The 27,853-nt window shown below is 33.1% G+C and overlaps 5 protein-coding genes across 21 annotated transcripts; 2 read left to right on the plus strand and 3 right to left on the minus strand.

The window, feature by feature from the left end:
- Nucleotides 1-225: 225 nt before the first annotated feature.
- Nucleotides 226-9,245, minus strand: LOC136350231 (choline-phosphate cytidylyltransferase A-like). 2 transcript variants are annotated; one of them, XM_066301762.1, is made up of 4 exons: nucleotides 9,106-9,245; nucleotides 8,849-8,988; nucleotides 2,649-2,874; nucleotides 226-1,138 (listed from the first exon to the last, which is right to left on the minus strand). In XM_066301762.1, exons 1-4 carry the CDS (start codon nucleotides 9,110-9,112, stop codon nucleotides 480-482), a joined length of 1,032 nt encoding a protein of 343 aa, XP_066157859.1. In that variant the 5' UTR covers nucleotides 9,113-9,245; the 3' UTR covers nucleotides 226-479. The 2 variants fall into 2 exon arrangements, with proteins under 2 accessions (XP_066157859.1, XP_066157860.1); XM_066301763.1 differs by lacking the exons at nucleotides 8,849-8,988; nucleotides 9,106-9,245 and adding an exon at nucleotides 4,601-5,390.
- On the plus strand, nucleotides 5,668-21,988 carry LOC136350235 (regucalcin-like). Of its 7 annotated transcripts, none has more exons than XM_066301776.1 (6): nucleotides 5,668-6,070; nucleotides 20,799-20,966; nucleotides 21,024-21,224; nucleotides 21,281-21,493; nucleotides 21,544-21,722; nucleotides 21,787-21,988. In XM_066301776.1, the coding sequence occupies exons 2-6, from the start codon at nucleotides 20,804-20,806 to the stop codon at nucleotides 21,949-21,951; spliced, it is 921 nt and encodes a 306-aa protein (XP_066157873.1). In that variant the 5' UTR covers nucleotides 5,668-6,070; nucleotides 20,799-20,803; the 3' UTR covers nucleotides 21,952-21,988. The 7 variants fall into 7 exon arrangements, with proteins under 7 accessions (XP_066157873.1, XP_066157869.1, XP_066157867.1 ...); XM_066301772.1 differs by lacking the exon at nucleotides 5,668-6,070 and adding an exon at nucleotides 9,140-9,276; XM_066301770.1 differs by lacking the exon at nucleotides 5,668-6,070 and adding an exon at nucleotides 9,933-10,005.
- On the minus strand, nucleotides 10,397-18,581 carry LOC136350220 (serine protease inhibitor 88Ea-like). Of its 8 annotated transcripts, none has more exons than XM_066301744.1 (7): nucleotides 15,331-15,347; nucleotides 15,135-15,189; nucleotides 14,670-15,000; nucleotides 14,414-14,613; nucleotides 14,124-14,356; nucleotides 13,830-14,065; nucleotides 10,397-11,627 (listed from the first exon to the last, which is right to left on the minus strand). In XM_066301744.1, exons 3-7 carry the CDS (start codon nucleotides 14,979-14,981, stop codon nucleotides 11,343-11,345), a joined length of 1,266 nt encoding a protein of 421 aa, XP_066157841.1. In that variant the 5' UTR covers nucleotides 14,982-15,000; nucleotides 15,135-15,189; nucleotides 15,331-15,347; the 3' UTR covers nucleotides 10,397-11,342. The 8 variants fall into 8 exon arrangements, 7 of the variants coding, with proteins under 7 accessions (XP_066157841.1, XP_066157838.1, XP_066157840.1 ...); XR_010734111.1 differs by lacking the exon at nucleotides 15,135-15,189 and adding an exon at nucleotides 11,825-12,182 and having other exon boundaries at nucleotides 11,519-11,627; nucleotides 15,331-15,425; XM_066301741.1 differs by lacking the exons at nucleotides 15,135-15,189; nucleotides 15,331-15,347 and adding an exon at nucleotides 18,375-18,581.
- On the minus strand, nucleotides 18,736-20,018 carry LOC136350245 (regucalcin-like). Its single transcript, XM_066301786.1, has 5 exons — nucleotides 19,785-20,018; nucleotides 19,492-19,692; nucleotides 19,229-19,441; nucleotides 18,996-19,174; nucleotides 18,736-18,943 (listed from the first exon to the last, which is right to left on the minus strand). The coding sequence occupies exons 1-5, from the start codon at nucleotides 19,945-19,947 to the stop codon at nucleotides 18,779-18,781; spliced, it is 921 nt and encodes a 306-aa protein (XP_066157883.1). The 5' UTR covers nucleotides 19,948-20,018; the 3' UTR covers nucleotides 18,736-18,778.
- Nucleotides 21,989-22,241: 253 nt separating the features above from the next.
- Nucleotides 22,242-27,025, plus strand: Rcd-1 (Required for cell differentiation 1). 3 transcript variants are annotated; one of them, XM_066301778.1, is made up of 6 exons: nucleotides 22,242-22,667; nucleotides 25,665-25,802; nucleotides 25,863-26,040; nucleotides 26,092-26,286; nucleotides 26,341-26,426; nucleotides 26,488-27,025. In XM_066301778.1, exons 1-6 carry the CDS (start codon nucleotides 22,555-22,557, stop codon nucleotides 26,663-26,665), a joined length of 888 nt encoding a protein of 295 aa, XP_066157875.1. In that variant the 5' UTR covers nucleotides 22,242-22,554; the 3' UTR covers nucleotides 26,666-27,025. The 3 variants fall into 3 exon arrangements, with proteins under 3 accessions (XP_066157875.1, XP_066157874.1, XP_066157876.1); XM_066301777.1 differs by having other exon boundaries at nucleotides 22,245-22,667; nucleotides 26,335-26,426; XM_066301779.1 differs by lacking the exon at nucleotides 22,242-22,667 and adding an exon at nucleotides 25,088-25,110 and having other exon boundaries at nucleotides 26,335-26,426.
- Nucleotides 27,026-27,853: the final 828 nt, after the last annotated feature.

Consider the following 27,853-nt stretch of genomic DNA (forward strand, 5'->3'; position numbering starts at 1 on the left):
AAATAATGCCAACATTGCATATTAAAATGATAAATATAAACATGAAAATGACTCGCACATTCATCAATGCTTATTAAAAAATTGCAAGTCAATTGCTGTTTGGTGTTCCAACATTAACGTGGGTAAAACATAAATGAAACAATGTCTTATTAGTCAAAATATTTCATTACTGGTATTTACATTGCCTGCCGAAGTGTCGTGGTAAAGTAAGAAAAAAAAGCCATATTTTTAATTAATTTAAATATTTCATTTTATTGTCCTTATTGAAAATGGAAATAAGTATCTAATTCAATATTAAATGTGTAAATAAAGTACAAAATACCTTATCTATATGAACACCAACGTTCAGCATTTGATGTTTTCATATCAAAAAACTGATAATATAAGCAAAAGTTCAATTTTTTAAAACAGTTCAATAGTTCACAATATAATTAGAATATCAACACAATATCAAACTTAACTAGTAGACTCTCAGAACATCAATGCATGCGCCTCCTTTTTGAGGGGCCAGGCATATACTCTAAATTATCCTCATCGCTGGAAGACCCAGGAGGAGTTATCGCTCTCATAATTTTGTCTTTAGAGGCATGCAGTAGCCTCAAAGGTTTCTTTAAGAAAACCTTCACAAAACCATCAATAACTTCCTTAGATTTCTCCTCCCACCTACTTAACAAATCATCAGTCCTCTCCCCAATAGAGTCCATTACCCTCTTCCCCTTATCCTTCAACTCATCCATTTTATTTTGCAATTTCAGTCTTTTCTCTTTCAGGAATGACACATTTAGCTCCTTAGCTGAATAGCCTCGAGCTAAGTTCCTTCGAACATATCCGTCATAGTCCCGAACGATTCTGGCTACAATATCCGTGGTGGAGACACCGTTGGTACGCTGAGTAGCTATAAACATGCCTTTTCTTTTCAAATCAGAATAAATATCGTCCACATCAGCACAGGCATAAGGCTCATCATCATGTGCAACGAAATCGATCTTATGTTCTTCCAAGAATTCATCACTATATGACCATGGGGCGTCTCTGAGCACTTCGTCGACATAGCGACAGTGACGTACAGCGTTATAGCGCTCTTCTTCAGTAAGTACTGAACGACCTTTGTATTGGTGAAGTAAATTATCACTGCACACTAGAAAAAAAATTACCAATTGGAGTATGATTTTAGGCCAAAAAGCTATGATTTCAAAGATCAAATAAATATCATTAAAGTAAAATGAGGAGCTTGAAGTGGCCTAGACTTAAAACATGGAAAATTCAGATAAATCAGGTGATGTCGGTCAATTTTGCTGCAGTGACACAAAAAACAGTTTATATTCTATTACTATCTATTGTGGTTAGTCATAAACATGAGAAAGTACTTGTAAATTAATCATTGCCCGATTATGAGTTATCACTGAATAAAATGTGTTTACTGAAATCATTGAAATCAGCGAACATTTGAAGTTTGTACTATGTAATAGTTCAGTAATCAATATCTTGTTAACTTACTTATTATTTTTAGTTGAACCAGAATGTATTATTAGGCTTACGAAAAACGTGATAAGACATAATTAGATATATCGATTAACAAATTCAAAAAAATCGATCAAATTACTCGAATTTTTCTCAAATGGAATTTCAAGGATATTGTTTATTAAAAGATAAAATCTTATATCCCCTATATAACAAACTTGCAAAAATTTTGATAATTTTTATTACGTAGGCTATCTTTGATAAAAATAGAGTGCCGGAAATATACAGAAATCCCGTATTTTCGAATAAGACTTTAACAGCCTGTAGCGGACACCATTTTATAGAAAACATGATTGCATCATATAAACGACTGTTTAGTTTTCGAGATACAGAGCGTCTAAGACTGATTTATTTTTTTGTACGTTACCTTCCGCATTTTCTGCAAACGATTACAAGTACAAAAATATGCAAAGAAAATTTAGCTCAAGCTAACAAACATTCTTATAGTCCTAAGCGACTCTCACTTTTCCCCTGGAAACGTATATTCCTTCTTAAATTTAGAAACTTTTGTTATTTATTAAACGTATCACGGATTCCGTAAAAAAAATTTATGGCAAAATGACGCGCCACCAGCAATAATACATTAAGGACTTCATGCAAGTGTCTTCCTGTGGACTTAAAATATAAAAACACACGATTTTGTATAAAAATTACTACTTTTACTATTAAAGTTCTCATTTGCAACCACTGTGTCAGCAAATCATATTTAAAATCACCTACCCCCACATAGTGATCTTTGTTTATTACAGGAGGTTAGACAAAGACAAAAACTATGACATTAATGTTGATACGTACGTTATAACTTTCGTCTTTGTTTAACATCATAGAATACAAAAGGATGGTTATGTATGTAGCAGTCAAAATTAGCTTTAGATTATATTTCGATACAAATAATGGACAAATTAAAGATTTTTTAGAGTTTAATACCTAATGATTTTGTTGATGATCTTGACGTTTTCAAAAGTAATTTTGTAAAATTACCATCATTTTTTCATCAAAAGTATTTCAATATCAAAATGTTTTCAACGCCCTACATTTAGAAAGCTAAGTACTTTTCACATAAATAAAAAATATCTTAAAATCATACGCTTTCTTTGGCCAAAACCACAAAACCAAAAAATATTCACCTCCTACTATTAGATAAACATTAGGAAACACATTTTTGGCTTGTCTGAGTAACCGGGCGTGGCCCTGATGGAACAAATCGAAAGCCCCATCAGCGTAAACCCGGACGGGTCTGGACGCTTCGCCCCTCAACGCCTTTTCCAACTCGATTTTCACTTTATAGTCGACTCCGTCTCGGATTTTTGAGGGACCTGGGTCCTCACTGAAGGGTGCAGCCGTGCAGTTCATCTACAAAATGGTAGGTGTCAATGCAGTGCCAAAGTAGAGTAGCTAATTACTAGTAGAAGTTTACATGGATAAAGTTGAGATGGAAGGGAAGTTGGGAATATCATGTAGAAGAGTTATTCCAGTCGCAATTACCTAAAAGGTGTTTCATTTGAAAAGATTATGATATTTTTAAATCGTTTACATAACAATTCTGAGCTGACGACCCATTTTAGATTTTGAAAAATTGTTTTTAGAGATTCTTATGAGACACACTGCATTTTACGTCATGTATAGTTAGCTTGTAAGGAAAAATCAACAAAAAATTTCTAGAATATCCCCACTATATGAAGTATCTCAAATAAAGAGAATTCCATGGAGATTATGGAAGTGGTAAGAAATGCAGGGCAGCTCAAATTATAAAAAGAATGCTCATATTTGCTCCCGATAAGAGAATGTTCTAAAAGTAAAAGTATATACAGGAGTTCACAAAATAACCGCGAAAACTGAAAACTGCGATTTTTAAAAATCATAAATTATAACTAAACCGTTGAAATAAATTCTACGATATTTGGTACTTCTCTATTATCGACAATTGTCAATAGAGGGGCGTTCTTTTTAATTTCTTTGCCAGCCATAGAGGATTTTGGTGGCGTCGAATAGGCAATAAAAAAACTACTAAGGCGAAATGATGCCTTTGTTTATTTTTTCTAATTTGCCCAAGGAATGTTCAAAAGTTTTTATCATACGTGGTTAAAAACCTTATTTTTTATTGTCCATTTACGGTCCAACATCCAATATGGCGACTATAAGAAATAACAAAGTTGGATATAATTACTCGTAATCTGAAGTCTAGAAAAAATCTGAGAATGCCTCTTGATTGACCATTGTTGATGATAGAGAACTGCCAGATTTCGTACTTTTCAGGTATGGTTAACTCATAATTTATGATTTTCGAAAATTAGAGTTTTCAGATTTTTGCTTATATATATTTTGACAACCCTGATAAACATTTTTTATTTTGAAATATTTTCTGATCGGGCACAAGTATGCACAACTTTTTTTTTATTTCAAACACCTTGTATCTGTTATTGCTTCCACAATCCCCACGATACTACTTTATTTGGGACACCCCATATATTATTACAGTGTTGACATTTCGAGTCATAAATTCTCGGTCTCAATACAAAAGCTTTAGGATCCCAAAAAGGACATCAAAAGCTCCTATATGAGAAAATGTAGGTATGCGCGAAAAATTAAAAGACAAGCCAGTAATGAACGATGAAAAAAACTTTGCAAAAATATATTATTGTTAGGCTGACAGGCGCATACATTTATTAAAAGACAGCGGCAAAAAAAGGGGTTTATCATAAGCGTTTAACGAGTGATTTACTGCTTCTCTTTAATTTATTTCTTTAATATGCGAAGTAATCGAATAAGAGATATTAAAATGTTTCATAATGAAATAATGATTCATTTGGGGACTCTTGGTTGACGAATTGTGGGTGTATCAACTTGTTGGGTTATTAAACAATGTTTGCGTTGAAAGCAAGTATATTGAAATCATTCGAACCACAAAGTCGCAACATTATCTATTGAAATTATTCATTGGATTCCTGCATGGCTGCACCCTGTCCACAGAGCTACATATTTTTTTTACTGTAGCTGAAACAGTCATAACATTGTTATTCTTATGTTCTAACCACTCTTACTCGTCTACCACTAAAACTCAGTCAATAATAGCTCTTACGTGTACAATGCAAGTAGTTGGGATCAATAAAAGTTCTTAATAACTATAGCTTCTAACAAAGCGTCCAAAAAGTACGATAAGTCCTGGACTTTGATTTCCAGAAAGCGGACCAAATGTAAATACAATGTTGGCAGCTGACCGAACACTGTAACTGTGGCTCAAACCCAACATTTTGGCATGATTTATATGTTGACAATTTTAAGCGTTAAAAAATAAGAGTTTTTGACCTCAAGTCTAGCAGCAATGGTCATACTATCACTTAATATTAATCAGACCATTGCAAGCAATTTTTACAATTAGTTGTTGACGTAAGTGTAAACTTTTTATAAGCCGACAGTAATATTCTTCAGGAAGAATTTTCCCTAAAACGTTATTTATAGCCAGGTAAATGGTACAAGACAGACGAAATTGCCGTTAGGTAGGAATTCCTATTTTTATTTTTAGCAAAGGTCTAAAAGTGAACTTTAAACCGTGGTACCACCAAATAAATGAGGTAACACTACTACGCCTGAATTATCAATCCTTCAATAAAAGTGAAGACAACATAAAATATTTTATGCAAGTATAATAATTTTATATAAAGTATACAGGGTGATTTTGTTAAAGTGTGTGAGAGAGATATCTCGAAAACTGTTCGATTCCTGAATATATACTTCTAGTAGATTGATATGCTAGAACTGGGAGGCATTTTGACGCCTTCATTAAGATTTCATAACATACAGTTTCGTAAGAAATTAGGGGTGACATTGCTATGTCAGGCGGAAAACTATATTTTTTTAGCCAAAATCAATATTATGTAGCTATTTATATATGTATGTATATACTGCTACAAATAATCAGCACGTATTGTGTTGTTATAAAAACTAATCAAATAAATGTGCTGATTTTTCGTAGCAATACGTAAATAGCTTTATTGTATCGATTGTTTCAAAAATATATATATTCCATTTGACATAACAATGTCACCTGTATAGCTTCTGAAACTGTTTGCTATAAAATTTTAACTAAGACGTCAAAATGCGTCCTCTTTGTAGCATATCATTCTCCTAAAATTTTATTTTCAGTAGAAAAACGTTATCAAAAATCTCCTTGCAATAACACTTTAAAAAGTCCACCTGTAGATATATTTGGAGTGAGAACTAAAATTGAAACCACGATGGTACATGATTTCTAATAATCCATAAAACTATATTTGGTTAGGGTGATTCACAGCTTTATTAAATTTTCCCAGAATCTCTTAATTATCCTTAAGGTTATCACAGGTCGCCATGGAGTTATCACTGTATATTATGTGGCTTTAAGTCACATTTATTATATTTAAGTCAGATTCAGCCATTTTGTTTTTTTTAACCTTCAGCAATGATGATTTTCTACTTAGTAGTTAATTGAATAGACAGGCTGCTATATGTTAATTAACAGTTTCCCAGGGCTCATCATCATCGTATACATACATACTAAGGAAATACATATGTAAGCACTTTTTGTATACTTACCTAATAAGTAACAAATAACACTAGCTTACCACAAATTAACACAGAAAATTATGATTGAAGAAACTTTGGAATATAAGGCTGTAGCATTCAATTTTGATTACTCATATATAGCTATCAGCTTTGGTGTACTTAAATGTTTAAGAAAAAAAAATGAAAACAAACTAGAGTTAATTCATATTCTTCCTATTATATTACCCGTAATAAAGGAATTTTAAGATTTTTTCTTAAATACTCTTCCTCTAATTTTACGTGTCCATAGTTCCTCATCCGCGCATAACATTAAGCTAAAGAATTGTTGGTTTCTTCATCCTCCAAAACTTGGCTCTTTAGAATTTAACACGTTTGCTGATGATATTCAATCAATTCTTGGATTTTCCTGTACCATTCCATGAAATAGTTGCAGAACACATCAATTTCTTGTTTTTTACAGCAATTGCTGTTCGATTTCGCCGAATTTTGGCTTTGCTATTCTTCAAATGAACATGATTTTCTTGCCTCCCTCATAGCACTTACTGATTTCAGGGTTTATCAACAATAGGTCTTTCGGTACCGATTCTTGCGAAAGGGTTGCAAAAGATCCACAACATAAAACAGTTTCATAAAATATTCAAGAATAAAATGCAGTTTACCAATTCCCATAAAAATGTGCTGACACTAAATTTCAAAATTATATTTTCATATTTATAAAATATATATGAAACTATTTTATATTATAGACCTAGTGAATATCTTTTACAAGCAAATGCTGATCCTGAATGACTTCTTGTCCAAAAGCCACAAATCAGCAAATACTGAGAGAGCAATTTTCAGAAGCACCACAATATAGTGAAAAAATATTAGGTGTTTTATTTGAAGATCATTAGATAGTCAAGAATTAAAGTCAATAAAACAGGAAATCGAGGTGTATTGTAGAGAATTGAAGGAGTGGTAGAATAAAACCTGAAAAGTGGTTGAACATTAAAAACAAATGCAGAAAGTTTTAAAGAGCCAAATTTTGGAGTGTAAGGTTAATTCTTTAACTGAACAATAAGGTTAAATAGTTTTTGCACTCAAAATTATATACAGGGTGGTCATTTAGTGCGGTCTCGGAAAATTACGGCTAAAGAATTTAATATTTTGAATTTCTTTTTTTTGCGTTATATAGAACTCGATTATGAGTACATTCTAAAATTGTTTTCGTTTTATACAGGGTGTTCTAAATAAATGAAAAATATCAAAGTTATATTTTTTTAAATAGGACAACCCATATATTAATACCGTTTTAGATTTCTTGAGAAAAATAAATGTAAGTTTCATTAAGGTTTACTTGTCCTAAATCTTAAGGATTTCGAAATAATTATGTTTTTTTGAAAAAATCATGCAATTTTAAAAACTTTGTTTTGAAGGAAATTTAAACTGGAGTAAATCGAAATTCATACCAAACCTTAGATATGAGACGTATTTTATGCCAGAATTATTAAAATTGAAATATCTCATACAGTGCGTCCAAAAAATAACATGAAAATTGCATTCTTTTTGAAAGGAAATAAATTCCTTAATTTAAATAGAACACCCCATATTTTATTACTCGAAATAAGAGATAAACATATGACTAATCAAAAATTATTAATTTTGCTACCTTTTCATAAATTTTATTTTTCGAAGAAAACCTGTACATTTAGGTATAGGAAGGTGTAACGATTTTTGATTAGTCATATGTTTATCTCTTATTTCGAGTAATAAAATATGGGGTGTTCTATTTAAATTAAGGAATTTATTTCCTTTCAAAAAGAATGCAATTTTCATGTTATTTTTTGGACGCACTGTATGAGATATTTCAATTTTAATAATTCTGGCATAAAATACGTCTCATATCTAAGGTTTGGTATGAATTTCGATTTACTCCAGTTTAAATTTCCTTCAAAACAAAATTTTTAAAATTGCATGATTTTTTCAAAAAAACATAATTATTTCGAAATCCTTAAGATTTAGGACAAGTAAACCTTAATGAAACTTACATTTATTTTTCTCAAGAAATCTAAAACGGTATTAATATATGAGTTGTCCTATTTAAAAAAACATAACTTTGATATTTTTCATTTATTTAGAACACCCTGTATAAAACGAAAACAATTTTAGAATGTACCCATAATCGAGTTCTATATAACGCAAAAAAAAAAAATTCAAAATATTAAATTCTTTAGCCGTAATCTTTCGAGACCGCACTAAATGACCACCCTGTATAATGGAATCAAAAAGGTATCCTGAAATTGTTGATTAAGAACAAACTAAAACTATGAATAGGGTATGTCATCCTTTAAGTCTGGCAACTTTCACACTTCACTCTTCTAATTTTTTTCAAAATATCCAAAAATGCCAACTTTAACATAACAGACTTACCTCAAAGATCATTCCAACAAATGAGGAATTAAAATTTAATCCCTACCCTGGTTTGGATAGATTAATTTTAGATAGTTCCAATTCTCTTTTAACTACATACAAATTAATATTTTCTAAAGTAAAAATTAACATTGAGAACTGTGCTTTATACATCAGTTTTACTGCATTGCAAATTGTATCCTCCATGCACAAAGCAGCAAAAAATCACAATATAACTGATTAGTTCATTAAAAGTGCACATAATGACACAAAAAATTATATTTGACGACACCAAAATTAAATAATTATGAAGAAATATGTGTCATCAAATAATATAGAGACATGTCCATAGAGACTATTATCTCAACTCTGAAGGGAGACAAAATATATGACTTACTACTGTAATGGGCTGCACAAGTTGAGGCAGTTTTAAAGCCGTTATCACAGACTCAGGCTCTGAGTGGCTTCGTGTTCTCTTCCTGGACATGGTGTGTCCGTTTCTCAGCTCTCCGTTCGAACCCGAATTCGCCTGTATATCTGCAATGGTCCCAAATAGTACTTACATTAGATTATTATGCATAATGTTATAACCTTGTTACTTAACCCACTAAGAAGCTACTACGTGGAACGTGGAAGTGAGAGGAGCACACTTACCTAACATTGAAAATGTTCTATCTAGACTTGCACAGGAAATTGTTGTTAAAGTGAAACAAATTTACGATGGCCAACGTCAGAGGATTGGATTAAATTGATGTAATTTTCACCATAAACACAACTGGTACTGATTGGTGACTGGGTGTACGGTAAACTGATAACAATGAGCTGGTGAGTGATTTTGCTTTAACAACTTTGCTTTAACACGTAGAAACTTTCTCTAAAATGCATTTCAAATCGGGAGAACCCTTCAGTTCCAGCCGGTTCGATAGTCGGCAGTTTAGATAGGAATGACAATGACAGGAACCAAAACACGCGATTGACAAGGAGAAGTAGGCTAGGAAACCGCCAATGGCGTAGCAATGTGCCTGGAAATGACGGTTTTAATTTCGGTTTTTTAAAACCAATTAGCTATTTCGTAATTAACTAATGCATCAAAATAAATTTGTATGTTATAATAGTACAGCACCTTATCAAATAAATACGCAATTAATTCCTTTTTATAACAAGAAAAAAATGTTTCAGTTTTGTGACGCCCATGTTTTTTCAATGGCTGTGCGAGTGCGCTTTTCTCGTAGGTAACATTGCCAGTTATAGTTGCATATCCCAATACCTGCGACGGTCAAGTTTCAAGATAAGAAAAGTAAAGATAGACGACAAGAGAAAACTTATAAAATATTACCAATTTAAATTCATTTCAATATATTGTTTTAGAAAACTCTTCTTAAGACACTAATGAACATTATCGTGTTGTGTTAATAAATATTTTATAATTTAGCGAATGGCCACCAAAACTTGCTGGCAACAACGCAGAGTAAGTAACATTGAATGACGTCACATGGTTAGTCATCACCTGATGTGAGATATGTGACGTCTGCTGAAAGCAAAAAAGAACTATTGGTGGGTTTTAGTTTCTTGGCAGCGAAATTGATGACGTTCTAAACAAAAGTGTACGTTTGTCTTTATCTCAAAACATCGTTTTTTTTCTGTATTTTACATGATGTAGTGCGTGAAGGCCACGATGGAAACCGCAGTTCCACGTTGTCTTGCTTGGCGCCTTTGCAATTTAAATTAGTTCAGGGGCAAAGATAGCACATAATTCTCATTCGTTGCATCAGACAAAGACGCGTATAGTGACGTGTCTCTGATGTTAGCTCGATATCGTTTTTAAATTACGCATGAGAATATGTGTGCGAGGAGGTACGTAGTTGACGTAAAAACATGCCACCAGGGTATATTCCAATTAATGGTTATTGGTTGATTAAGCGATAAAAAATACAAAAAAAAGGAATAATAAACTATTCATGTTTAATTCATAATGTGATTTGCCTTAATATAATGAGTTGCTAAAGGACATAATTTTTCTAAACATTTAGATATTGCATATTCTGGTTCCATAATTGAATTAGTACACAAAAGCTATTTTGTAATTCTGACATTAACTATTGACCAGACAAACATCATATATTTAAAAATATATGGTATTAAAGTGCTACGTCTAATAGGGACCCCAAGGTATGCGGAGTGCCCACCTGGCAGAAACTTGAGGAGGTCACTTCATTTAAAATGTTTCAAAATGGAAAACTTCCGGTTTACTTTTAAATTAACATATCATTTTAAACCTAATACAATACAAATATTTTGTTACATTTTTCAGTTCTTCACGAAATATTACAAATACCTATTTCATATACCTAACATACTCTATACCGTTGATTTAGAAGTGGACGTACTTTTTGGCAAATGATGCATTCGTCCATAGTGGTGAAATCAGAGAAATGACGTCACTAATACGTCTTCTATAACGTTGTTGAACAGTTGAAACCCGAAATAATGTGTTATATGATTTATTCATATAAATTGGAGGCAAATTGAAAAATAGGGTGTGGTCTATTTAAAATAGGAAAGTTCACGTAAATTTCCGATATAGCCAGAAGTGTCGTCATCTTCAAAATATTTGGAATGAAATTGTCCCATGGACTTTAACTTTTTATAACTGCAAAACTTTTATTTTTTCGAAGTATATTGTTCATATGTATTATATTAGATCGATGGGGCGCCCTACAGGTACTTCCTTCCTATTTCTATTATTATAATAAATAAACAAATTCAATCTTACCGCGTATTCTAATGTAACTAATCTGAATAGATGAAGTACATTTATTTAATACTAATACTTATTGCGAAACATTTAATACTAAATAAACAATAATCACATAACGTTGTTAAATAAAATCTCAATGAGGCCTCCTAAAGACTCCCCCGAAAAGAATGGCTTCTTCCGTTTTATCATAAATGAAATAAATGAATGGGTGGTTGCATATAAACTGAGCAGGTTCGGCAGGCCTGCTGGAGCGGAAACTGAACAGAACTGTAGCTGCGGCTGCTTTGGTACCCTCCTCGGTTACTTCGATTTTAGCTTTATGGCGAGCTTCTCCTAAGCTTACTTTACCCTCGTCGATTAAAGCAGTGAAGTTTGCAGTCGGCTGGAAGACATCTCCTATTCCCATACTTTGAAGAATCTGGAAATATTGTTTAATGGTTATGTGACACATTCAACGCCTATTTGAAATTTCTGAACGCGACGTTAAGAACTAATGAGACCATCACTAGTAAGGTGCTTGAGAATCGCTGATAAGGAAGTAATAAAGATCTATGTAAGTTTTTTAGTATATTAATATTAATAAAATAACTTCTTATAATATTAGTCGCTTCTTACTCATATTAGTTGCGTATGAATATAAACGCAAGCTTTTAGGCAACATATCACATAAACTAGCCCCCAGGGTCCCTGAACCCTAAGGTCTCCTGAACACCCCGGTAAAAAGGATAGTGTGCGACTTAGCATTATAAATAAGATAAATAAAGGGTTTGTCGCATCTGAATTGAATCAAATCCTCGTCGTCGCTCATCCTCCATGTCAAAAAAGCGGTGGCGGCAGCCGCGTGTGCGCCGTGCTCGTTAATTTCGATCTTCGCCTTGTGAATTCCCTCACCGACCGACACCTTTTCGTCGGTTAATGTTTGAAAGTTCGAATTCTCTTTGAAAAGGTTGCCAACACCAAGCGATTCGAGTACCTACCGTGCAAAAAACGCGTGTTAGTGCCGTAGCGTAAGGTTATTATGTACAAATATATTAGGCTTTGATGAAAAACAACAATATTAAATCTTCAGATTTCCGTCAAAGCCCTGTAAGAAAAGTAACTTAATCAATGAATGCAACAAATACAGATGGTTAGCTACGCAGCCTATTCATTAAATTTTTTTCTCCAAGTGAAATATTTTCAAAATGACGACATTTCCGATTACACCGGAAGTAGCTGCCAATTTCGTTATTTTAAATGGAAGAATCTAACTTTTACCATTTTCAAATTTTTCATTAAATTCTAAGTCTAGTATATGTAAAATGTCTTATGATTGAAATTTATCGTTTTCGATTTATACCGGAAAATATGAAAATTTTCACAGCGGCAAGATTCAAAAGGCAAGATAACCACTGCGAATTTTAGAACTGGTGTTCTGGGATTTAAAGAGAACTTAATACGCTACGTTTTGACTAACTTCTATTTGACAAAAAGTCTTCCACAACCCCCCAGTCATATATTCGAAGTTGTACAACTTTTAACTTCAGTAACTTACATATTTCAAATGGGACACTCTATACCTTAAAACATTCCAGTCTAAAATTTAATTCTCTATTAAATGTTAAGGTTCCCTGGATTTATCCTGGATAGGGGAATGGTTGTGAAAACCTTTTTGCCAAATTAAAATAAGACAAAACCTAGCGTTTTAGGTCCTCGTTGGGCACCAGAACACCAATACAAAAATTCACCACGATTAGCGCTCAATACTGATTTTTGTGGGACTTTTCAACTGTAGAAATTTTCAAATATTCCGGTATACCCATGAAATGGTGATTTTTAGACATAAGACTTTTTAAATAAATTGGTGTTAAAATTTAATAGGAAATAACAAAATAAAAAAAATAGGGAGTTCCATTTAAAATAACCAAGTTTTTACCTACTTCCGGTATAATCGGAATTGTTGCTGTTTTGAAAATATTTTATTTGAATTTAAAATGGTCTACTCTAGCTTGACACCCCATTTCATTGGACTACGAGAGTGGGAAGACAAAAATTTTATAAGGAATGGGTTCCGTGGCTAACCCTGTACGTATTTACAATACTATGCAAAATATAAATGTCATAGTGCGGGCCGAATTTACATTTTTTTATATTGTCTATCTAAAGCGCAATACTCCATATCATGATATTGATATAAAATATTCTATTGTCTCCATATTTTACATAGTCTACTACATAAACACAAGAAACCCCCAAAATCAGAGAAAAATTCGACTTCCTTTACTATTTATCGGATATCCGCTACACAGAATGTGAAAAAAACAAGTATGTGCGTTTAAAAACTCAAAATTCGTTAAAAATTAATTACAGGGTGGTTCACATTAATCAAGAAAATATCATGAAGGCCTTTTGAAAGTTAATTTTCTGGTTCTAAGTTTAGTTGCAACAATCATTATAGATGAACTTTAATGTCTTGGTCAATATCTAAAAGATGTTAGTCCGATTTAGGTACAAAAAGTGACAGCTATTTACACAGCAAGCCAAAAAACGTAGAAATTCAAAGCAATAGCTCGATTCAGCCCGGCATTATTGACATATACACATAACTAATCACCCACTTTACAAACGCTATTCAACTTACTGGTACTAACTCAATGGTAGTTTCCAAACTGAATTTGGGCAGAGACACCTGAACCGTCCTAGGAACCAAGGAATCCTTTTCCACCAATTTCTTGAAATTATCCAAATTTAAATTCTTTAGCGTGGCATCTATGGAATCTTCAGTATTCGAAAACGGAGGCAGCAGAATATACATGCTAATGTTCTCTCCTTGGTAGGGAAGCTCCAAAATGTGAGCCCCAAGAGTCTCCGATATATCTGCATATTATTTGAATAGTAAAAAAATATAGAAAAACGCCAGAGGAGAACTGCTTACCATGTTTGAAAGTGCCTTCTACATGCATCATCTCCACTATAATCTGTTTTGTAGGGCTTACATAGAAAATCTCAGGTTTGGTTAAATTGGGATTGAACTTGTTCTTCCATATTCCCTTGAAGTAGGCGGCATTAACCAGTACCAGACTGGTACTAGCGTCGATGCTGCCAGGAAGGAGGAGGTCGGTGATCATGTGATGAGTGGTGTTTTCTACCCACCGATTAATGGCTAATCTAAAGAAAAAACAGTCATATTTAAAAATTAATTACTAGAGGATTTAATAATTTCACCTAGAGCCTTCAGCATCATACTTAAAAGGGAACAGTTCTAACTCATCTGGGAAATCTGCCATTACGCACTCCCTCACTCTCGTATCATTAGAAACGTAGATTTTGTTGGCACTGGTGAATTCATATGGAGCAGCATCGTTCGCTGCAAAACGAGTGCGAAATCTGTCCAGCTTATAGGCTGAATAGATATCTGATTTATACTACAAATAAATATGTTATGAATACTTCAGCTAATGAGTGCAAAACCAATGCTGACCTGATTTTCACCCAACCTCAAAACTTTCTTCAGATACGCCTCAGTCTGACCTCCAGCCATGAAATAAGCGATCAGCAGGGCGTGATAGGTCGAATAAGGGGAAAAGAAGAGATTTTCTTTTGGCATGATCTTATTGATAGCGTTCAGCAAAGCTAGAGAGAAATCTTGCTGCCCTCCGTACAAATTGGCGTATGCATTCTTTGCTGGCTGATTATTCCCATAAGGAGGGAAACAACCGGGGGGGGGAATTAGCTGGGCTGCTCCAAGAGTGACTCCAAGTATCACCAAGGTGGTAGATATGAGGGGGGACATTATGTTTAATTTTATTTGACTGCAAAATTAAGACGAAGATTATTGAGTGTTCTTGACATAGTGGCGAAGGAAGAATTATAATTTAGTGATAAACTGAAAATGACTATTTTGAAATTGTAATATCCAAAGTTATTTAGTATTTCTTAATTATACCTTCACTGCATAATTCGAAAGTAATTGATTTGCATGAAGGCTATGAAGTATGCACCTGAAAAACACTATAAATTGTCGAATGTTTCAAGTTGGTATTTTGTTAAGTTTATAATTTTTTGCGGTTAGGCAGAAATAGATAGGATGAATATGAATTTTCTTTTGCTAAAAACTCCAAACTTAAAGTCGATATATTTACATCACCATCACTGGAAGGTTCGCGTGCACTACTGAACCTCTCTCATTAAAGTCAGACAGAAGAAAGTTTAGTTGACCCATAATCGGACAATCACTTTCTCAAAACAACGCAGTGACGTACTATTGGGTAATAGCGTGTGTAATTACTTGTAATTTGCATTTTGGAATTTTAAAGAATGTTTTTCTTTAATACACTTTTTTTAGGGGTGTTTGTTTTTGTTACTAATTCTAAAATTTCCAATCAAATAGTTATCTATCCAATTGAATTCTTTTTTTTGTGTTTTTATTATAGTTGGTGTTGCGAGAAATAATCAATTGGCACATAATAAAATCGTAGTATGAATTAATTAATGTCTTTTACAGTCTTTCACTTACTTGCAAAACTATGAGAGAAAGCACGAATTACGGATTTCCACTGTTAACACAACCATCAATGATAATTTTAACCTTTTTTCATCATTATGTATATATACCGAGGTCCTACATCTCTTTCACGGTCATCTAACAGCACTGCATTGAGCGATAGTGTTTTATACAACGCGACCCGCCTGCAGTTCAATCCGCGCATTAAATACGGTCCTGAACGCAATTATCCCAGTGTTCCACGCATTCATTCAGAAACACACAGTATCTTCCTCTAATTAAAGCAATTTTTATTTGTTTTGTTTGTTGTAAACGGGAAATCCCTGAGCAATTATTCAGTGCTTTATGTTGAAATCCTTGAAAGTCTGGTCACAAAAAACATCTTTACAGAAAAGTACCTATATCTGCGATATATCAAACGGTATAACACAAGAACGTGTCCGATTCACAGGCATACCCACAAATATTTGAAGGCAAAAGTTTCGGGAAGGTACAGATAAAAAATCACGAATTTTAATTAGAACATAAAGTTTCCTTTTTTAATGCATAGTTGGGGGGAGCAGGACCCCCAAAGTCCCTTTTGGCCTCACCTATGATCCTGTAGGTACATATGTATATACATATTACTATATACGTGTTTACTAATAATGGTAAACAGAAATGTTATTACTATAATTTACACAGTGAATAATACGCATTAATCACTATACACATATCACTATATAATGTGACATTGGGTACTCAGGGAGGTTCTTTATTCTATGGTTGTTAGTTATTTATTGCGTTGGCATATTAGGGACAATGTCAATGTACTGGGGCTAAGGTTTTTTTTCTATCACATGTTTAGTCTTAAATCTGTCTGTCTTAATCAAATAACAAGAACCAAATTGTGAATTTTATTCGCGGTTGAATAACCGCCAAAAAAATATAACCTTGGCCCACTGCTGTCTTGTTGCTAAAGCGGTACTTTTCTTGAAATCGGTGTGTACAACCAGTTGGTCAGGACTTACCTACATCAGCACCTACACCTTTTTTATTAACATAATAATAAAAAAATAAACAAAGTCTGTAATAAAATTTCTATGGTATTTAAAATAATGAATTTTCTGAAAAACATGCAACAATCGTGACTTTGAATTTATTTTGAGCGATTCATATCGGGCTATTGTACTTCCCAGAAGTTTTACTTCCTCGGTCATGATTATTTGTTTCTGGGATTTCCAAATTTGTTTTCTATTTTTATATTGCAGAGACAAACTATTGAGTTGGCGAAATTCAAACTGAATGAAAGTAATATTTGGGTGCATGTCTGCATGTTCTTAAATATATGGATGTATATGTCGGAATAATTATTCAAAAGATTCTCTATAATTAATAAGTTATTTTGTTAAGTAAGTATTGAAAGGCAAATTAACGAATTTACTACTACTCCGCCGTACCCTACCATTCTTTATTTACACTGCCTATGTTCTACCCTTTCCTTCCTTTCACAGTTTCAGGTTTCATACGACTCCAAAACGGGATTCCCGGACACCTGGTAGTTTGGTAGCGGCGGCAATAGTAATCTTCTCCGACAGATTTCATCCTTAGATGACTCTGTCAGTTTGCTTGGCATTATCTTATTGTTAATTTTAATAGCATTCTACTAAAACTTACGAACAACTAAATTTTCGACACATAACGTAAAAAGAGTATTTAAAATGGAAAGAGTCATTTTGTTAAAAGTAAAATTATATATTTAAGATTTCTCTAAATTTGTCCTTTTTTTGTTCTTGACTGAATGGCGACTGTAGATTTTTTTCTTTTTATTACCATATCAAGAATCTACAGTCGAAATCAAATTAGGGCTTAGCCTAAAACATAATTGTTATTTTGTTTTGTTGATACATACTACATAACCCAAATAGTTGGTATTGATTTTAAGTCAATAATAGTGCATTTAAATTATTTGCATTTCAGGAATCACGTGCCCTGTGGCACACATTTGTAAAGTTTTCTAAATGACTAAACTGCAATTTTTGCCTAATTTAACATATAATTGTAGTCGTTTCGAAAACTCAGTATTAAACGTTCCTAAAAAAAACCATCCTACATATCTTTCATGGACGCTACCATTTGATTTCCCCGTGTCCTTGTGTGTACCATACTTTATAATAAAAACATACTACTTCACATCCCCCCAATAAAATCCCATGAGACAAATCCCACACCACAATACCATACTACACATGCAGGATATTCTTATAACACGATATATAGAGACATGCAAGGCAATATATATATATTTTGCCAATTTTTTTTTTATGTGAGCTACAGGCAAAATTACCTAACAAGTATGATCGTTATTAATGAAGATGGTGGTTTTCAACATGTATTCTTACAAATGGTGTTGTAACAGAAACGTTTAACCACAACTCCATTTCAACTTGAAACCAGCTTGTTATTCGATTCTGAAGAATATAACGAAAACATGGATTTTATTTAAACATTCTTCTCGCAATTTCATTGGTAAAATCGGTTGAAAAACTGCACCCCAACTATTCTATAACTAAGTACGTTTTAGGTAATTTCAACTATGGCTTACTTGAAACCTCCAAAACTTATGTTAAAAAAACACCCTCCAAACATCACTATGTATACTATTCCACACATCATCAAAACTCTGACTCTGACACAACTCACCAAAATATCGATATTCTCAAACTTCAAAAAGCACCACTATCATTTCCTTGGCAAAATTCACTTCTGTTAGTCGAAACAATGAAGATTATCGGATACTGCTTTACTGGAACTATTTAATTAGCTGATGTTGCTAATGATGTTTGCTAAAGTCTATCGATCGACGTGCACCGCGCCGGACTGGGTTCTTCGGAAAACACAAACTGGTTTGTGTGATTTTGATGACGACCCGAAATGTTTGTGGGTACCGCTTCACTGGTACTGGTAGTAGCGCTCGCAGTGTTCTTGAGTTGGTCAGCGGCGCGCATGTGGCACTCATTTGTTTTAGATGTCATACCCGTGTAGAGAATGATTAAAAGGCTACTGGCATTCGTTCAAATTTATTCTTTTTATTTTAACATTGTTTTCTATAACACAAAATCATTCGCTGGCAGGCCCTTAGTGCCCAGACCTATGACCTCAAAAATGGCTCCATGATTTGGTGGTAAGAGCGCCTCCCCGTCTACAGTGAAACTTGCTGATGTGACGTACAAAATGTCCAAATTTGGACCTCCCCAAGCCACCGAAGTTACCTGCGTTAAGCGTGGCAGCTAAAAAATGTTATCACACCAAATATATGCATACTTGTTTAGCTGGTATTTCAACTGATTGCAGTAAAGTGTCAGTTTTCCTTGGATCAATTTGAATCACCTTGTACCCATTAAAAACAGCCAACCACAAATTTCCATCTTCATCAATGGTCATACCGTCGGGAAACCCATCCATTCCTAGTCTCTTAAATGAAAATATTGAACGTCTATTCGCTAAAATTCCTCCAGTAAAGCTCTGACAATTAAATTAATTTCAAACAGACTCACAGACATTTCCAGTGATAACATCGTAGTTAAACTCATCAACGCTGTAGGCCAAACTATCGATATAGTAGAACTTTCCTAATAGTAGATTCCAAGCCAAACCGTTGGATATCCCAATTTTCGAAGCATGACTCTTCATAACTCCGTTGCTAAGTGAATACAAGGTTCCTGCTTGGGGAGAATAATGGCCAATCTCATGTTCTGGCCCCATGGTACCTGAATTTTGTTTTATTTTATTGAGTTAGATTGAGTTAATGATTTCATGCCTGCGAAAAGACGTCCCCTAGGATCACATTTTCCATCATTAATTCTGTTTTTCGTGCCAGGATCTACTTCTGCGATTTTCTGCACTGTAGCTGTTTTCACTGATACTCCATCCCAAGTAACAATACTAATTTCCCTCTCTAGGGTGACTACAAACTGGTCTGTTTGTTCTTTTAGAGGAATTATTATAGAAACCGGTTTATCTACAAATTAATACATAAGTTTTCATTCATCATTTGATGCAGAAAGTTGGTTGGTATTTATAAGAATATTACTATTAACATAAAAATCTTACCAAAAACAGCTTTAGTATGTTGCCGGGTTAATGGTACGTATTTGTGAATAGATTTTCCAAAAATATCCACGAAATAGAGGCACTGAGATCTCACATCCCAATGAGGTCCTTCACCAAGTTCTACGTTAGGGATATCAGGAATTCTACTAACTCTTGGAGCCATAGATTTCAGTCTTAAAGTTAGTTTTACCCAATTGATCAAAAAGAAAGCTTCTGATTGGAAATGAGAATATATACAATAACAAATGAATTGGGTTATCGTGCAATGGGACTTATATATAAATATTTGTTTTTTTTTCGACCTCCATCGCTTAAATATAACCGCTCAAATGCCAATAATTTAGATAATTAACCTATGTAGTAAAATGTATTAAAAACACACTAGCTTTGGGCTGTTTAGGTCTGTTTATCCATTTGTTTACAGCTTCAGTAAATAAAAGACTAAATAATTCCATTCGCCCCGAATAGAAATTTATGTTATAAAAGGAGATCCGTAAACACATAATTTGTATAAGTTTTAATTGCACTCATTAAAAATTATATAAATATGTTCACATATCCTTTCACGGATCTGGTCATTTTTCTTAGTAACAATAATGTCGATTTATAAACAATTTTCATTGCCAAATCTAGAGTTGTACTTTATCCATGTATCAGCGCTAGTTTTGCTATCCTATAAGTACAACTCAATCATAATCGAAAAGCATGAATTTTCCTTTAAGCCACTTTCTACATAACATATGTTTAAGTTTGAAATGGCTTTGTACATAACAGATATAAATTTTACACAATATTTTATCACCGTTAAATATAACATTAATTACCACACCATCGGGGTTATCAAGTGTAAAAAATAAGGATATTATTCTCTCCTAATGGTTGTACGTTTAAATGGGAATGAATTAGTATATCATGATCAAATAATCCCTTTATTTGTTTACTTTTTAGTATATTAGAGAAATGCGGATGCACATCTTTTGGTAAAGATAATTTTTTTATATTGTTTTTCAAAAGGTGAAATGGCACCCAAAGTGGAACGAATCAACGAAATCCCCACTACCGAACTAGGAGAAGGGCCCCATTGGGACATTTTCTCCCAAAGCCTCTATTTTGTGGACATATTCGGAAAGTCCGTGCATAAATACATTCCATCTTCAGGACAGCATTACAAGGCTTCGGTTGGTAAGTCTAGACTACATTTTCCATATCATCGATTCATCGAAACTCTGCTTTATGCAGGAAAGCATGTTTCGGTAATAGTGCCAGTCAAAAACAACCCAAAACAGTTCGTAATAGGATTGGAAAGGGATATTAGTTGCATTACGTGGGATGGAGTGTCCCAGAAACCAGAAAAGATTGAGAAAATCGCTGAAGTAGATAAGGGCACTGAAAATCGCATGAATGATGGGAAATGCGATTCTAGAGGGAGGTTGTTTATAGGTAAGGGTGTTTTTTTTATGTGCATTGTTTTCATAAATACCAATTTTTGTAAATAGGAACCATGGGACCTGAACCTGTTAATGGTCAAGTAATCCCGGATATGGGTGTACTATACTCACTTGACAAAAGTAAACTAACTGAACATCTTACGAAATTGGGAATTTCCAACGGTCTCGCATGGAGTGCAGATTCCAAAAAGTTTTACTACACTGATACATTCACATACCGTGTAGACCAATTTGATTATGATATTCAAACAGGCAGCATTTGTATGTACCCAGAACTAAGTAGAATTTGAAATAATAGTTAACAATTTCAGCAAACAGAACTACTATTTTCACCCCAAAAAAGCACGGTATCGAAGGTTTTCCTGATGGGATGACTATTGATGTCGATGGAAATCTATGGCTGGCCATATTTAATGGTTACAAAGTGGTAAAGTTTGACCCAAGAAACCCGGAGACTCTTTTGGAAATTGTGGAAATACCCGCCAAGCAAGTAAGAACATAAATATATTTTCTACTATTAAAGCATAATAGATATTGATTGATATCTACTTTAGGTGACTTCAGTAGCTTGGGGAGGTCCAGAGTTAGACATTCTTTATGTGACAACGGCCAAATTTACAATAAATGGGGTAGAGTTACTTCCCCCACTGCATGGGGCTACATATAAAGTCACAGGATTGGGTACCAGGGGGTTGCCCATGAATAGTTTAGTTTTATAAGATTAGTTTCACACAATAAATCATATACTTTCTGTCAGGTTTTAATTTAATTGAAATTTATGAAAAAAAAATAATTTTTTTATCAGTGTATCTGTGCTATTCTTGCTTCTATTACAGTTTTGTTCTATAAAAATGGTTCCCGCAGTGTATTGATACTTGAAATTGCCTACAGGTATTTTGTTAGAATAGACGTTTCTGTCTCCCTTATTATTTTGCGTTAGAAAAGGAAAGTAATAACCGTAAATGATTTCAGTCAGTCAGTGCATCAGTTGTCGTTTTCTTAGAATTGGAAGATTGTTTGTGTTTTTTACGAATGGATTGTTTATTATTAATTACTATTAATTAAATGGTTGCTATAAAAATCAAAAATATAATTAAAATATTTTTTATAACATGCCGTACTGTTAATTTTATAGCAACGAGACCCGTAAATCGTAATCATATTTTCAGGAGTTTTATTTTAGCCCCAATTTCTGACCCTAACCAAGTTAAACTTCAGTCATTACAATAGTGAAAGTAGTGTAGTGGCACTGTTGCTTAAAACTCTAAAAACTTATTCAAAATTAGTGATTTTTATTAATTTAATTTGAACTTTGTTGAACAATGAGCAGTCAACAAAGCCCAGCAAATACTTCAGTTGAGAGAGAAAAAGTTTTTCAGTGGATTTTAGAACTTACAAATCCAGATACCCGTGAGAATGCATTGTTCGAGCTCAGGTGAGACTAGAGATTTGTTAATAATTTATATTAGTTTTATCACAGTTTAGAAATGATCAAACCACTTTTAAATAAACTGGTTTTATTGATTATTCTCTTATATTATGTTTATTAAAAATTGAATCATGATACCTAGATATATATCGTATGACTATATAATATCTACTGATATACATAGTATAATTTCTCCCTAGCATCAATACATTCAAAGACACGACCACAGTTATTGTGTGAAATCTAATACTAAAGATTACAACTTAATTTACAGGTAAAGAGTATTTTCTTATTATTTTGGTTTAGCCCTTTTTCATACATAAAAAAGAGTAAACATTTATAACTTAACATTATTACAACATACGAGGACTTTGACGACTATGTTCGGTAATATGAGTATGACATTTGATTGTGTCACACATAGCTTTCTTCTTAGCAAGTTAAAATTTTTAAAAACAATACTTTATTAATATTGAGTTCTTTTCTTAGTGTTAAAACACAGATAATTCAGACAGGTGGGATGAAGTTATCTGAGCAATTGATTGATATAGAAGTAGCATAAAGTTATGTGTGGAACAGTACTTTTCTTATTTATCTTAATGGTTTCCCTTCAATAATGAATCGAAAAATTTATTAGATGAAGCTTTTCTAAGAAAGTCAATAGAACAAAGAGGACCCATTGTTGGGCTGCCTCACTCATCTGACATAACTACTTGAACTTTCTTAAGGGATTTTCTGAAAAATGGTGTTTATTTTTTCTCTATAGAAACTATTAAAAAATTGACCCAAAGAATCTTTGACAGTTGTGAAATTCTACAACATACTCTAAGCAATTTTGCTTGCGTTTGGGAAAACATGTGAAAGAAGAGTAATGCTTGCATTAAGACAAATTCCCATCATTTCAAACAGTTATTTTTATTATTATTGTTATTGTTCTTTTGAAAGAAATTAAATTTACAATCATAACTGTTTTGGCTTTAAACTAGTAGGAATACAAAAAATAAATAGGTGTAAATGCGAGATTATTATAACATTTTTATCACAAAAACAAAGGGCATATAGACATATATGAAGTTTATTTTTTATTTCAGAACAGCAATCTACAGTAAGCAGTTAGCAAACTTCTCTTGAGAGCAATGTATTATTGTATTTTCAACTACAAATTTTTGCGACACTTAAAAATGTGCTTAAGTATTATTTATGCAATATATTCCATTCTCATCAAAGTAATCCATTGAAGTATTTCACAGGACATAAAAATTTCCCAGCAGCAGCGAGAGGAACAAAAATTTCAATCAAGGCTTAGGATACTGTTCTATGCAATATATTTTCATTATTCATTTTAGTTAATACGTGTGATTACGATTACTAACAAATAAAACGATCTCATTTTTTTTATTTTAATAAATGGGACTTAGGTTATCAGTTCGTTTGTGACAAGATATTTTTTATTTCATTTTTTAATTCTATAATTTTAGTTTTCAGCATACATTACAAAAATATTAATGCATAAGTAAATCTAGTGTGCGGCAGGAAAATCAGAATAGAACTTCAGAACAATAATGTGATACTTACACTAACTCTCGCACACACAAGTTTTAATGTTGATAATGTCACTGTTATATATGTATGACGTTGAAAATATAATTAATTTCCATTAATAACGAGAAAATATTATGCTTTAAGTGTTTAAGTCAGCAATACTTATCTATAGTTACAATAATATGGAGTCCGGGATGCATGTATGATTACCATATAAACTGTTTTTACTTATTAACTACTATACTTTATTTACAATAAATATTGATTGAACATCTTTCATTATTACATAGTGAAATTTCGATATGTCTAAACTTTTTGTAGCATTCTTGGTTTTTTTAACTGTTAAAGCCCTTTAAAAAAATTCTGTAATTTTTCAGTTATTGAAATGACAATTTTTCAGTGTTTCGCATATTTTACACACTTATATTCCATTTACCTTAATTTTGTTATTTTTCCAGTTTTTTTAATAATATTTTTCGGGTTCTGAAGACGATAATAGACTTGTCATCGAAAAGTTGGGTTTTCGTATAAGCCTTTGGTAAATAATGAATGTTTTTCTTATTTACGTTTACCTGAGAGTGGGGTGCAATTCAATACCTCGAATAATCTCTATTTGTGTGTGAGATGTTACTCTCAAAAAATAGAAAAAGGAAGAACAATCCCTTTTAAACACAAAACATATTAAGCTTCCTAATTGTTGCTATATTTACTAAAAAGTGATTCTGATTTATTTTTAATACTAATCCCTACATATTTGCAAATAGCATAAACATTCTATAAAACTCATGTAAAATAAAAAATGGTCAATTGTTTATAGCAACATGAGCCAATGGGGCACGAGGTGCATCAGATGATTTGCTTCTCTCCTTGCAACTTAACATTAGGGGAAGAAATGCAGCAATTAGTGGTAATATGATGAACTTATAATAAAAAATAATATGTAACCTGCGTTTATAAGAGGCTTAAACACTTATGTATATATAAATAATTAGTGGAATGACTGCGAAGGGGATTTATTTGCAATTTTATTACTTTATTCAATTTCATGGTATCTATTTTTGCGTAAACATTAAAAAGATCATACTTAAACTGTTTTTTGTAGACATTAAATCTACCGGTCAATTGGAGCTCTATTTTTTCTTAATTATCTGACTTTCCAAAATTGCTGAACTGCTTGAAGTGGTTTAAAATATTTTATCTCAATAGAAACCTTTATGAGATATATAGTACTTAGTGTTTATTGTGTCTGCTGGAGGGCGAATGTGAGTGTTAAATCGCCAAAAAACCTTCAAAAGAATCAACTAAGAAAATACCTTAAACAGAGTAAATAGTGCTGCAGGACGAGTATTTCCCTTTCTAGCCCTAAGTCTAAATCTTCATCATTTTTAGGTCATTCTATTATATTATAATATAACAATAGAACCTAACTACAAAATAAATACACATATTTTTTATTTGCAGTAAGAAGAGGGAAATCGTTCCAGACTTAGCGCCAATGCTTTGGAATAGCTTTGGTACAATAGCAGCTTTGTTGCAGGAAATACTCATTATTTACCCAGCTATTAATCCTCCAACTTTAACTGCACATGAATCTAATAGGTACTTACTTAACGATTCACAACGACTATATTGTCTTTAAATAATTTATCATTATTGCAGAGTCTGTAACGCCTTGGCCCTCCTCCAGTGCGTGGCATCTCATCCAGAAACTCGATCTCAATTCTTACTCGCTCACATCCCCTTATTTCTTTACCCATTCTTACACACAGTCTCAAAAACGCGCCCTTTTGAGTACTTAAGGTTAACTAGTCTTGGGGTGATTGGTGCCCTTGTTAAGGTAAACCTTGTTTTGATACATTTGAAAATTGCTCAATAACTGTGATTTTAGACTGATGAGCAGGAGGTGATAACCTTTCTTTTGACCACCGAGATAATTCCACTTTGCCTAAGAATCATGGAGACTGGATCTGAATTGAGCAAAACTGTCGCTACATTTATCTTGCAGAAGATACTGTTGGACGACAGTGGATTGTCGTATATTTGTCAAACGTACGACAGATTTAGCCATGTCGCCATGATACTTGTAAGTCTATCTATTTGCTTTTTTGAGCTTCGCAAATTAGACTTTTAGGGTAAGATGGTCATATCGTTGGCAAAAGAGCCGTCTGCCAGACTTTTAAAGCACGTTGTCCGGTGCTACTTAAGACTCTCTGACAATCCTAGGTATGTTTGATTCATGTAATTCTACATTATTTACAACGTAACATGGTAATTACATAAACAGAGCTAGAGAAGCTCTAAGACAGTGCCTCCCTGACCAATTGCGAGACAGCACTTTTAATGTCTGTCTGCAAGAGGACAAGTCCACTAAACACTGGCTACAGCAGCTGCTTAAAAATCTGGATTCGACGGCGGGTACTGATCCACGACAAGTCGGAATGTCACCATTGGGTACTCAGTAACAATTGGGCATCCAAAGGCGGGTACTGCCTTTGGATACTCAGTGACATCGAGTACCCCATGGTGAGGATGCCTCCCATCTGTTCATGTGCGAGTAGTTTGGTGTTAAGTGTGTCGTACCTGACTTTGGAGGGTTTAGATTGGAATATTTCCAACAAACCGTCGTCCAAATTTTAGCGTCTTTATTTTCGTTTCCGCAATTTGGAGTGGTCTAAATTGCAGAAATTACCGCTTGTATCTTCCTCAATAATGTGTTTTAGTATTCAGTGAAAAAGTAATTGTTTTAACATTGATTGCTGTGTAATTAATTATATTGGAATGACTTGTGATCAATTAGAAAATAAATTATGTACTATATTTAACACGTTTTGGGACAATTTTAAATAATCTAAATAACTGCATTCGAACCGCTGTGAAACTCCAAATACTTATAATACCGCACTTGCTTGTAATAAAGCAATTTTTTATATGGAAACGTGGTGATTAAGTTTGTTTGAACAGAGAAGGAAACCGATTCTACGGCGTCAAGAATATGCGCAGTACGTATATTGATCAAACCCATAACACATACTAGTTTTGTACCAGCAGAGTGCCAAACCATTTCTAATCTTCAGAAATTTGTGCTAAGACTGTGGACTGATGTACTATGCATAATTCTAACATTTCGGAATCGGTTTACCTTTTTATTAAAAATGTTAAATTTTAAGCGAAAATTCAGATAAAATAAGATAAAATTACACGTTATCAAATGTAAATTTCATAGAAATATAATGTGCATTCGTACAAGACTATGCGAGGCTGAAAATAAGTAAAAATCGCATTTTAAAAATAAACTAGTATATAAAGAAATTAAATATGTTGGTATCCTTAGACGTCATTTTGTAATCAGAAATGTATCATGCCCTAGTGTATATATAATGTAAAATGTCATGGTGACCCCACTTCCTTCGATTGGGTGCCATCGATTAGTGCCGAATTTGCCAAAAAAAGCGAAGATAACTAAAAAACAATACCACGTCAACTTCTTTTAAATTATTGCTGAATAAAGACGCCCAAAAAAGATTGATAAAATAGGGTGATTGAGTGATAATATCTTTTCTGAGGTATTTTAACGTTCCTTAATGTACTTATGCGGTTTACATATAAATAATCAAACGAAATTAGACTTCTGCGGAGTGTTTCAAATCTCA

This window comes from Euwallacea fornicatus, chromosome 2 (genome assembly GCF_040115645.1).
Source record: "Euwallacea fornicatus isolate EFF26 chromosome 2, ASM4011564v1, whole genome shotgun sequence".
NCBI classification, from domain to species: domain Eukaryota; kingdom Metazoa; phylum Arthropoda; class Insecta; order Coleoptera; family Curculionidae; genus Euwallacea; species Euwallacea fornicatus.